This window comes from Salvelinus alpinus, chromosome 24 (genome assembly GCF_045679555.1).
Source record: "Salvelinus alpinus chromosome 24, SLU_Salpinus.1, whole genome shotgun sequence".
NCBI lineage: Eukaryota > Metazoa > Chordata > Actinopteri > Salmoniformes > Salmonidae > Salvelinus > Salvelinus alpinus.
In genome coordinates this window covers 37777648-37790147 of record NC_092109.1, presented here as the reverse complement: position 1 = coordinate 37790147, position 12500 = coordinate 37777648, and the positions used below count along the sequence as shown (strand labels likewise).

Genomic DNA, 12500 nt, shown 5'->3' with positions numbered 1-12500 from the left:
CCAAATACAGAGGCCTTTGAATCCCCCATGTCTTATCCCTGTCCAGAGGCCTTTGAATCCTCCAACCAAGAATTCACAAAATGGGACAAACACCGAGCTGAGAGACTGCATACAGAATTCTGCAAAAATATCCTCTGTGTACAACGTATAACACCAAATAATGCATGCAGAGCAGAATTAGGCCGATACCCGCTAATTATCAAAATCCAGAAAAAAGCCGTTAACCTTTACCACCCCGGCGTTCCGCTAGCGGAACTCCTCCCACATTCCACTGAAAAGGCAGAGCGCGAAATTCAAAAAATATTTTTTCCGAAATATTTAACTTTCACACATTAACAAGTCCAATACAGCTAATGAAAGATACAGATCTTGTGAATCCAGCCAACATGTCCGATTTTTTAAATGTTTTACAGGGAAAACACAATATATATTTATGTTAGCTCACCAACAAATAGAAAAAAGCACAGACATTTTTCACAGCACAGGTAGCAAAATCAAAATCAACCAAACTAACCTAGAACAAACCAAAGAAACCAAGAAACAACTTAATCAGATGACAGTCTTATAACATGTTATACAATAAATCTATGTTTTGTTCGAAAAATGTGCATATTTCAGGTATAAATCATAGTTTACATTGCGGCTACAATCAGAAATTGCACCGAAAGCAGCCAGAATAATTACAGACACCAACGTGACATACCGAAATACTCATCATAAAACATTTCAGAACAATATATGGTGGATAGCTAATGAAAGAGAAAGATCTTGTGAATAGAGACAATATTTCCGATTTTTGAAGTGTTTTACAGCGAAAACACCACATATATTTATGTTAGTTCACCACCAAATACAAAAGACAGACAGACATTTTTCACAGCAACGGTAGCATGCAAGTAGCATGCACAAAGCTAACCTAACTAACCTAGAACCAACCTAAATAACCTAGAAAAAACTCCCTCAGATGACAGTCCTATAACATGTTACACAATAAATCTATGTTTTGTTCGAAAAATGTGCATATTTTAGCTATAAATCAGTTTTACATTACTGCTACCATCATAGCTACCATCATAGCTACAGTCAGAAATCGCATGGGAGTAGCCAGAGTAAATACAGACACCAACGTCAACTACCTAATTACTCATCATAAAACATTTCAGAAAAATATATGGTGGATAGCTAATGAAAGACAAATATCTTGCGAATACAGTCAATATTTCCGATTTTTGAAGTGTTTTACAGCGAAAACACAATATATCGTTATATTAGCTTACTACAATAGCTAACACACAGCAGCATTGATTCTAGTCAAACGCTAGCGATAGCACAGTTCGACAGATATATGAAATAGTATCCCAAATTGGGTCCTTATCTTTGTTGATCTTCCATCAGAATGTTCTCCAAGGGGTCCTTTGTTCAGAACCGTCTTTATTTGGAACCAGAACGAACGATTTCCCTCTTGAATTAGCAAGCACACTGGCCGTGCTGTGCTAACCTCTCCGTCTTGACAAAAGTCTTGCGTCGCATCACGTCTAAAGTCCAGAATACATTTCAATAATATAATTAAAGTATATTGAAAAAACATACTTTAGGATGATATTGTGACATGTATCAAATAAAATCGAAGCCAGAGATCATATTCACCTATAACGACGGTTTTCCAGGAGGCTACTCCAGATCCAACTTCGCGCCTTCCAAAAAAAATAAAGTGCGCACTTCTCACTCCAAGAGGTTGTATACAACCCCTGAACGAGATAATCAACTCATTTCTGCTCTCACTTCCGCATGACACCCAGGGGAAGGCGTATGACGTGTTTCTACAGTCATAAGTGACATGCATTTGGAAATCTCACTTCCGGATAGGAAAATGTCTGTAAAAAGAGTTCTGTTTCACTTAGAGAAATAATTCAAACGCTTTTAGAAACTAGAGACTGTTTTCTATCCAATAGTAATAATAATATGCATATTGTACGAGCAAGAATTGAGTACGAGGCCGTTTAAATATCATACGATTTTCCCCAAAAGTGAAAATAGCACCCCCTGGTCCTCATCAGGTTAAATTCTAAAACCACCTAAAAGGAAGTGATTCCCAAACCTTCCATAACAAAGCCATCACCTACAGAGAGATGAACCTGGAGAAGAGTCCCCTAAGCAAGCTGGTCCTGGGGCTCTGTTCACAAACACACCCCACAGAGCCCCAGGACAGCAACACAATTAGACCCAATGAAATCATGAGAAAACAAAAAGATAATTACTTGACACATTGGAAAGAATTTACAAAAAAACTGAGCAAACTAGAATGTTTTTTGGCCCTAAGCAGAGAGTACACAGTGGCAGAATACCTGACCACTGTGACTGACCCAATATTAAGGAAATATTTGACTATGTACAGACTCAGTGAGCATAGCCTTGCTATTGAGAATGTTCGCATATATGACCATATTAGAGACACATATGTCCCTCAGATGACACAGAACCACGATTAATTAGAAAACAAATCAAATGTTGATAAACTCCCATATCTATTGGGTGAAATACCACAGTGTGCCATCATCACAGCAGCAATATTTGTGACCTGTTGCCACAAGAAAAGGGCAACCAGTGAAGAACGAACACAATTGTAAATACAACCTATATTTATGTTTCTTTATTGTCCCTCTTGTACTTGAACTATTTGCACATTGTTACAACACTGTATATAGACATACTATGACATTTGAAATGTCTTTATTCTTTTGGAACTTCTGTGGGTGTATTATTTACTGTACAGTTTTTATAGTTAATTTAACTTGTGTTTATTATCAATTTCACTTGCTTTGGCAATGTGAACGTATGTTTCCCATGCCAATAAAGCCCTTAAATTGAAATTGAAATTGAAATTTAATTGAGAGACAGAGAGATCTGTGAGAAGTCAGTCAGAACACAATCTACTGTCCCTATACTGCCTGTTCACTGACACAAGATGAATACACACACATGGACACACGCTGATACGCACACACACACACCAACAAGCTCTCACAATCTCACTGTAGCTCTCACAATCTCACTGTAGCTCTCATAATCTCACAATCTCACTGTAGCTCTCACAATCTCACTGTAGCTCTCACAATTTCACAATCTCACTGTAGCTCTCATAATCTCACAATCTCACTGTAGCTCTCACAATCTCACTGTAGCTCTCACAATATCATAATCTCACTGTAGCTCTCATAATCTCACTGTAGCTCTCACAATCTCACTGTAGCTCTCACAATCTCATAATCTCACTGTAGCTCTCATAATCTCATAATCTCACTGTAGCTCTCACAATCTCACTGTAGCTCTCACAATTTCACAATCTCACTGTAGCTCTCACAATCTCACTGTAGCTCTCACAATCTCACTGTAGCTCTCACAATCTCATAATCTCACTGTAGCTCTCACAATCTCACTGTCGCTCTCACAATCTCACTGTAGCTCTCACAATCTCATAATCTCACTGTAGCTCTCATAATCTCACTGTAGCTCTCACAATCTCACTGTAGCTCTCACAATCTCATAATCTCACTGTAGCTCTCATAATCTCATAATCTCACTGTAGCTCTCACAATCTCACTGTAGCTCTCACAATCTCATAATCTCACTGTAGCTCTCATAATCTCACTGTAGCTCTCACAATCTCACTGTAGCTCTCACAATCTCATAATCTCACTGTAGCTCTCACAATCTCACTGTAGCTCTCACAATCTCATAATCTCACTGTAGCTCTCATAATCTCACTGTAGCTCTCACAATCTCACTGTAGCTCTCACAATCTCACTGTAGCTCTCACAATCTCGCTGTAGCTCTCATAATCTCACTGTAGCTCTCATAATCTCACTGTAGCTCTCACAATCTCACTGTAGCTCTCACAATCTCATAATCTCACTGTAGCTCTCATAATCTCATAATCTCACTGTAGCTCTCACAATCTCACTGTAGCTCTCACAATTTCACAATCTCACTGTAGCTCTCACAATCTCACTGTAGCTCTCACAATCTCACTGTAGCTCTCACAATCTCATAATCTCACTGTAGCTCTCATAATCTCACTGTAGCTCTCACAATCTCACTGTAGCTCTCACAATCTCATAATCTCACTGTAGCTCTCATAATCTCATAATCTCACTGTAGCTCTCACAATCTCACTGTAGCTCTCACAATCTCATAATCTCACTGTAGCTCTCATAATCTCACTGTAGCTCTCACAATCTCACTGTAGCTCTCACAATCTCATAATCTCACTGTAGCTCTCACAATCTCACTGTAGCTCTCACAATCTCATAATCTCACTGTAGCTCTCATAATCTCACTGTAGCTCTCACAATCTCACTGTAGCTCTCACAATCTCACTGTAGCTCTCACAATCTCGCTGTAGCTCTCATAATCTCACTGTAGCTCTCACAATCTCGCTGTAGCTCTCATAATCTCACTGTAGCTCTCATAATCTCACTGTAGCTCTCATAATCTCATAATCTCACTGTAGCTCTCATAATCTCATAATCTCACTGTAGCTCTCATAATCTCATAATGTAACATTTCAAAGTTGCTCCAAGCTGCAAATTTGGAAGTTAATGGGTTAAGTTTAGGCACTCATTCTGACTGGTTGAGGTACGTACATGTTTTTTTTAAACTAGGCAAGTCAGTTAAGAACAAATTCTTATTTAAAATAACGGCCAACACTGGTCAAATCTTAACCCAGATGACACTGGGCCAATTGTCCGTCGTCCCAATCACGGCTGGCTGTGAGACAGCCTGACTATACGTATCAGAGCCAAGGTGTGTGTTAACATTACTAGTTAGTGACTATAGTCTCAGAGCCAATGTGTGTGTTATCATTACTAGTTAGTGACTATAGTCTCAGAGCCAAGGTGTGTGTTAACATTACTAGTTAGTGACTATAGTCTCAGAGCCAAGGTGTGTGTTATCATTATTAGTTAGTGACTATAGTCTCAGAGCCAAGGTGTGTGTTGTCTTGTTTTTCTCAAATATAATGAATAGCAGGTGCACAGACTGAATGTGTGTGTGTGTTTGTGTGTGTGTGTTTGTGTCCGTCTTTGTCTGTGTCTGCTAATGAGTGTTTGGTAGTGTATCGTTGCCAACAAGCTGTTCACTAGACACTGAGAGGTCTGATCATTAGCCTGCCTATCCACACCGTGGTGTGTGTGTGTGTGTGTGTGTGTGTGTGTGTGTGTGTGTGTGTGTGTGTGTGTGTGTGTGTGTGTGTGTGTGTGTGTGTGTGTGTGTGTGTGTGTGTGTGTGTGTGTGTGTGTGTGTGTGAGGTGCGAGGGTTAGGCTAAATGTGGTGAGAAAGGAAGAGAGACACACATTATACGGATTTGTTTGGGAGAGGGAGAAAGAGAGAGAGGAGAGAGAGGTAGATCTTGAGCGAGAGAGAGGAGAGAGAGAGAGAGAGAGAGAGGGGAGAGAGGTAGATCTTGAGCGAGAGAGAGGAGAGAGGTAGGTCTTGAGTGAGAGAGAGGAGATGGCTCTTCCTTGGACACTGTGCTATCTAACCTCCAAACGAGCTTCAATGCCATACAACACTCCTTCCGTGGCCTCCAACTGCTCTTAAACGCTAGTAAAACCAAATGCATGCTTTTCAACCGTTCGCTGCCTGCACCCGCACGCCCGACTAGCATCACCACCCTGGACGGTTCCGACCTAGAATATATGGGCATCTATAAGTACCTAGGTGTCTGGCTAGACTGTAAACTCTCCTTCCAGACTCATATTAAACATCTCCAATCCAAAATCAAATCAAGAATTGGCTTTCTATTTCGCAACAAAGCATCCTTCACTCACGCCGCCAAACTTACCCTAGTAAAACTGACTATCCTACCGATCCTCGACTTTGGCGATGTCATCTACAAAATAGCTTCCGATACTCTACTCAGCAAACTAGATGCAGTTTATCATAGTGCCATCCGTTTTGTTACTAAAGCACCTTATACCACCCACCACTGCGACCTGTATGCTCTAGTCGGCTGGCCCTCGCTACATATTCGTCGCCAGACCCACTGGCTCCAGGTCATCTATAAGTCCATGCTAGGTAAAGCTCCGCCTTATCTCATCTCACTGGTCACCATAGCAGCACCCACCCGTAGCACGCGCTCCAGCAGGTATATCTCACTGATCATCCCAAAAGCCAACACCTCATTTGGGCCCCTTTCCTTCCAGTTCTCTGCTGCCTGCGACTGGAACGAATTGCAAAAATCGCTGAAGTTGGAGACTTTTATTTCCCTCACCAACTTTAAACATCAGCTATCTGAGCAGCTAACCGATCGCTGCAGCTGTACATAGTCCATCTGTAAACAGCCCACCCAATTTACCTACCTCATCCCCATACTGTTTTTATTTATTTACTTTTCTGCTCTTTTGCACACCAGTATCTCTACTTGCACATGATCATCTGATGATTTATCACTCCAGTGTTAATCTGCTAAATTGTAATTATTCGCTCCTATGGCCTATTTATTGCCTTACCGCCTTTTGCACACAATGTACTGTATATAGACTCATTTTTTCCCCCCTACTGTGTTATTGACTTGTTTATTGTTTACTCCATGTGTAACTCTGTGTTGTTGTCTGTTCACACTGCTTTGCTTTATCTTGGCCAGGTCGCAGTTGTAAATGAGAACTTGTTCTCAACTAGCCTACCTGGTTAAATAAAGGTTAAATCAAATAAAAAATAAAAATAAAGAGAGAGAGAGAGATAGAGAGAGAGACCCCAAGCCAATGGCATGTACCAGATGCTCAGCAGGCTCTGCTCACACTTACTGGTCTGATGCCAAACCACACGACCAACAACATTGGACACTTTATGGAACACAAAGCCTTCACTATCTCATCCTGGAATATCCAAGTCATGATGTCATCTGCCTTTGGCCTAAAAATCAGTAACCCAGACTTTATCAAAGAAATGCAGACATTGACATCCTACAGGAAACATGGTATAACTGGTTGCCCTCTAGGTTACAGAGAGCTGCTAGTCCCATCCACCACACTACCAGGTGGGTGGTATAGAGGAGACGGACCCACTGGTTGCCCTCTAGGTTACAGAGAGCTGCTAGTCCCATCCACCACACTACCAGGTGGGTGGTATAGAGGAGACGGACCCACTGGTTGCCCTCTAGGTTACAGAGAGCTGCTAGTCCCATCCACCACACTACCAGGTGGGTGGTATAGAGGAGACGGACCCACTGGTTGCCCTCTAGGTTACAGAGAGCTGCTAGTCCCATCCACCACACTACCAGGTGGGTGGTATAGAGGAGACGGACCCACTGGTTGCCCTCTAGGTTACAGAGAGCTGCTAGTCCCATCCACCACACTACCAGGTGGGTGGTATAGAGGAGACGGACCCACTGGTTGCCCTCTAGGTTACAGAGAGCTGCTAGTCCCATCCACCACACTACCAGGTGGGTGGTATAGAGGAGACGGACCCACTGGTTGCCCTCTAGGTTACAGAGAGCTGCTAGTCCCATCCACCACACTACCAGGTGGGTGGTATAGAGGAGACGGACCCACTGGTTGCCCTCTAGGTTACAGAGAGCTGCTAGTCCCATCCACCACACTACCAGGTGGGTGGTATAGAGGAGACGGACCCACTGGTTGCCCTCTAGGTTACAGAGAGCTGCTAGTCCCATCCACCACACTACCAGGAATAAAACAGGGAAGGGATTCAGGGGGTATGCTAATTTGGTATAAATCAGACCTATCCTACTCAAAGGAAATGATCTCAACATAGAAAAATGTCCTCCTGTGTGCTACCTATATCCCCTCACTAGAATCCCCATACTTTAATGATAACAGCATCTCCATCCTGGAGGGGGAGATCAACCATTTCCAGGCCCAGGGACATGTACTAGTCTGTGGTGACTGAAATGCCAGAACTGTACAATAGCCTGACACCCTCAACACACAGGGGGACAATCACATGCCTGGAGGTGACAGCATTCCCTCACCCATATGCCCCCCTAGACATAACTACGACAACATAACCAACAAAAACGAGTCACAACTCCTGCAGCTCTGTCGCACACTGGGTATGAACATAGTCAATGGTAGGCTTCGAGAGGACTCCTACAGTAGGTACACCTATAGCTCATCTCTTGGCAATAGCACTGTAGATTACTTTATCACCAACCTCAACCCAGAGTCTCTCAGAGCGTTCAGTCAGCCCATTAACACCCCTATCAGATCACAGTAAAATCACAGTCTACCTGAACAGAGAAAAACTCAATCATGAGGCATCAAAGCCAAAGGAACTGTGTAATATTAAGACATGCTATAGATGGAAGAAAAGTAGTGTGGAAATCTGCCAGAAAACTTTTAGGCAACTATAAATTCAACCTTTCTGGACAATTTCCTGGACAAAATGTTTCCCTGTAATAGTGAAGGTGTAAAACTTGGCAGTAGAAAACCTAAACAGTATATTTGACCTCTCAGCTTCTCTATCAAATAAAAAAAATTCAAGCAGACAACCTAAGAAAATCAATAACATTGACAAATGGTTTGATGAAGAATGCAAAAACCTAACAAAGGAATTGAGAAACCTGTCCAACCAAAAACATAAAGACCCAGAAAACCTGAGTCTACGCCTTCACTATGGTGAATCCATCCATGGCCATGACCGTGTGTGTGTGTGTGTGTGTGTGTGTGTGTGTGTGTGTGTGTGTGTGTGTGTGTGTGTGTGTGTGTGTGTGTGTGTGTGTGTGTGTGTGTGTGTGTGTGTGTGTGTGTGTGTGTGTGTGTGTGTGTGTGTGTGCGTTGCCTGTGTGTGTGTGTGTGTGTGTGTGTGTGTGTGTGTGTGTGTGTGTGTGTGTGTGTGTGTGTGTGTGTGTGCGTGCGTGCGTGCGTGCGTGCGTGCGTGCGTGCGTGCGTGCGTGCGTGCGTGCGTGCGTGCGGCCTAGCTGTCCTGCTGTTCATCTTGCCGTCACCAATGGTGATTGATGATTGGAATGTTCTCATTCTGTCTTCCTGTGACCGTGTTCTACACACTCAGACAGGCTGAGAGACAGGCTGAGAGACAGGCTGAGAGACAGGCTGAGAGACAGGCTGAGAGACTGGGAGTCAGTCAGGACTTTTGACTTCCATGTGTCAGACATCATCTCAATGACTGGGAGTCAGACAGGGCTTGTGTGTGTATTTGATTGTCTTTGTGAGACGTGTAAGAGGATTTAGACAGACCTTATTTAAATAGTATGATACAACATATTGATAGTCTACATTCATATTGTCACGCCCTGGCCATAGAGAGGCTTTTTATTCTCTATTTTGGTTAGGCCAGGGTGTGACTAGGGTGGGCATTCTAGTTTCTTTATTTCTATGTTTTCTGTTTCTATGTTTTGGCCGGGTGTGGTTCTCAATCAGGAACAGCTGTCTATCGTTGTCTCTGATTGGGAATCATACTTAGGCAGCCTGTTTTGCCACCGTAGTTGTGGGTAGTTGTCTGTTAGTGGCCTGTATAGCCCTAGTCAGCTTCACGTTCTTTTTTGGTGTTACTTGTTTTTGTTGGCTACATTTTAAATAACAAGAAATGGACGCTCACCACTCTGCTCCTTGGTCTCCTTCCGACGACGGCCGTGACACATATAATAATATATTACAGTAATACTTATATTCATATAATAATATATTACATAAATCCGTATATTCATATGATATTATATTACAGTAATCCTTATTTTCATATAATAATATATTACAGTAATACTTATATTCAAATAATAATATATTACAGAAATCCTTATATTCATATGATAATATATTACAGTAATAATTATATTTATATGATAATATATTACAGTAATACGTATATTCATATAATAGTATATTGCAATAATAGTTATATTCATATAATAATATATTACAATAATAGTTATATTCATTGAATAATATATTACAGTAATCCTTACATTCATATAATAATATATTACAGTAATCCTTATAGTCATACGATAATATATTACAGTAATACTTATATTCATATGATAATATATTACAGTACTCCTTATATTAATATGAAAATATATTACAGTAATACTTATATTCATCTAATAATATATTACAGTAATATTTATATTCATATAATACTATATTTCAGTAATATTTATATTCAAATGATAACATATTACAATATATGCTACATTCACATGATACTGCCAGGTAATCATTCCTTTTGAAGTCATTATCCTCCAATGATAATGTTGACTGTAATCTTTCAGACCTGTCTAATACTTAACATCTTCTACGGTAATATACCGTAATAGGTTAACCAGTTACAGCCAAAAGCACTTCGATTGGTTTCTAATCTAATTTAAAGAGATATCAGGTCTTTAACCTTTATTTACAGTGGTTAATGTCATGGAGATATCATCTCTTCCTCCTGTATCTGCTCTAATGTAATAATATGCTGCTGTTCCTTCTCTTTTGCCCTGCCATTCTTAGATGACTTTGCCACACGTGCACGTGCACGCGCGCACACACACACGCACGCACGCACGCACGCACGCACGCACGCACGCACGCACGCACGCACGCACGCACGCACGCACGCACACACACACACACACACACACACACACACACACACACACACACACACACACACACACACACACTCCATTCTATGTCACTTTCTTTCTGTCCCTTTTCTGTTTCTGTGATGAATTCTAAAGTGACTTGTGTTTTCTGTTTGTATTGATGTTGTCAGAGAGCTGCTGCCTTGAAGCTTAGACTGTCTTCATTATACAACCTCAACTCTCTCTCTCTCTCCCTTCCTCCCCCTTTCTCCCCCTTTCCTCTCCCTCTCCCTCAACTCTCTCTCTCTCTCTATCTCTCTCTATCTCTCTCTCCCTTCCTCCCCCTTTCCCCTCCCTCAACTCTCTCTCTCTCCCTTCCTCCCCCTTTCCCCTCCCTCTCCCTCACCTCCATCTCTCTCTCCCTTCCTCCCCCTTTCCCCTCCCTCTCCCTCAACTCTCTATCTCTCTCCCTTCCTCCCCCTTTCCCCTCCCTCTCCCTCACCTCCCTCTCTCTTCCTCCCCTTTCCCCTCCCTCTCCCTCATCTCCCTCTCTCTCTCTCTTCCTCCCCCTTTCCTCTCCCTCACCTCCCTCTCTCTCTCCTTCCCTCTGCCTTCTCCCTTTCACTCCTCTCTTCCCTTTCTCTCTCCCTCCCTCCCTGCCCCATCTGTCTCCCCTCCCTCCCTCCCTCCCCCTCTCTCTCCCTCAACATCTCCTTCACTTCCCCTTCTTCCTCTCACTCCTATCTACCTTTGCTTTCTCCCTGCTCTCTCCCTTCCCCATCTCTCTGCTCTCTCTCCCCGCTTTTTCCCCCTCTCTCCCTCTCCTGACCCCTCACCTTTCCCCCCCACCCCCACCCTCCTTCCTCTCTCCCCTCACTCCTGTAGAGCACCTTTAAGTTTAAGTCGGAGAGTGATATCCACCTGGCCGAGCACCATAAGCAGGTAGGCAGGTTATTGAGGAAAAGTTGTACATACGGTATGTGGTTGTCTTACCTGGCTATCATAAGATGAATAAGTGCCTCTGGATAAGAGCGTCTGTTAACTGATATGTGTAATGTACTGCAGGTCCTGTATGATGGGAAGCAGGCCAGCTCCATCTCTTTCACCTACAACGCCAAGGCCACCGACGCACAGCTCTGTCTGGAGTCATCACCCAGGGAGAACGCGTCCATCTTCGTTCACTCACCACACGCACTCATGCTGCAGGTCAGTGGGGGGGGTCTGTGTGTATTGACAGTGTGTGTGTGTGTGTGTGTGTGTGTGTGTGTGTGTGTGTGTGTGTGTGTGTGTGTGTGTGTGTGTGTGTGTGTGTGTGTGTGTGTGTATTGAGTGTGTGTGTATTAAGTGTGTGTGTGTGTGTGTGTGTGTGTGTGTGTGTGTGTGTGTGTGTGTGTGTGTGTGTGTGTGTGTGTGTGTGTGTGTGTGTGTGTGTGTGTGTGTGTGTGTGTGTGTGTGTGTGTGCCCTCCACTGTGTATGTTCTCTCTCCTGTAGGATGTGAAGGCCATAGTGACTTGTTTTTCAGTGTGTGTGTGTGTGTGTGTGTGTGTGTGTGTGTGTGTGTGTGTGTGTGTGTGTGTGTGTGTGTTTATCCTAACAATGTGTGTTCTCTCATGTCTAGGATGTGAAGGCCATAGTGACCCACTCCATCCACAGTGCTATCCACTCTATCGGAGGGATTCAGGTCCTCTTCCCTCTCTTCTCACAGCTGGACTACAGACAACTCAACGACAGCTCTGTGGACACCACCGTGTGGTGAGTAGGAGGGAGGGATGGGGGAGAGAGGGAGGGATGGGGGAGAGAGGGAGGGATGGGGGAGAGAGGGGGGGATGGGGGAGAGAGGGATGGATGGGGGAGAGAGGGAGGGATGGGGAGAGAGGGAGGGATGGGGGAGAGAGGGAGGGATGGGGGAGAGAGGGATGGATGGGGAGAGAGGGAGGGATGGGGGAGAGAGG

At 43.3% G+C, this 12500-nt stretch overlaps 1 protein-coding gene across 1 annotated transcript in view; it reads left to right on the top strand.

The window, feature by feature from the left end:
- Positions 1–12500, top strand: part of LOC139551893 (neurobeachin-like) — a 232463-nt gene that overhangs the window by 129391 nt on the left and 90572 nt on the right. Inside the window, exons 10-12 of the mRNA XM_071363232.1 lie at positions 11433–11489; positions 11613–11753; positions 12167–12300. Of these exons, the coding sequence (XP_071219333.1) occupies positions 11433–11489; positions 11613–11753; positions 12167–12300 (332 nt within the window). The remainder of the gene's footprint in view (positions 1–11432; positions 11490–11612; positions 11754–12166; positions 12301–12500) is intronic.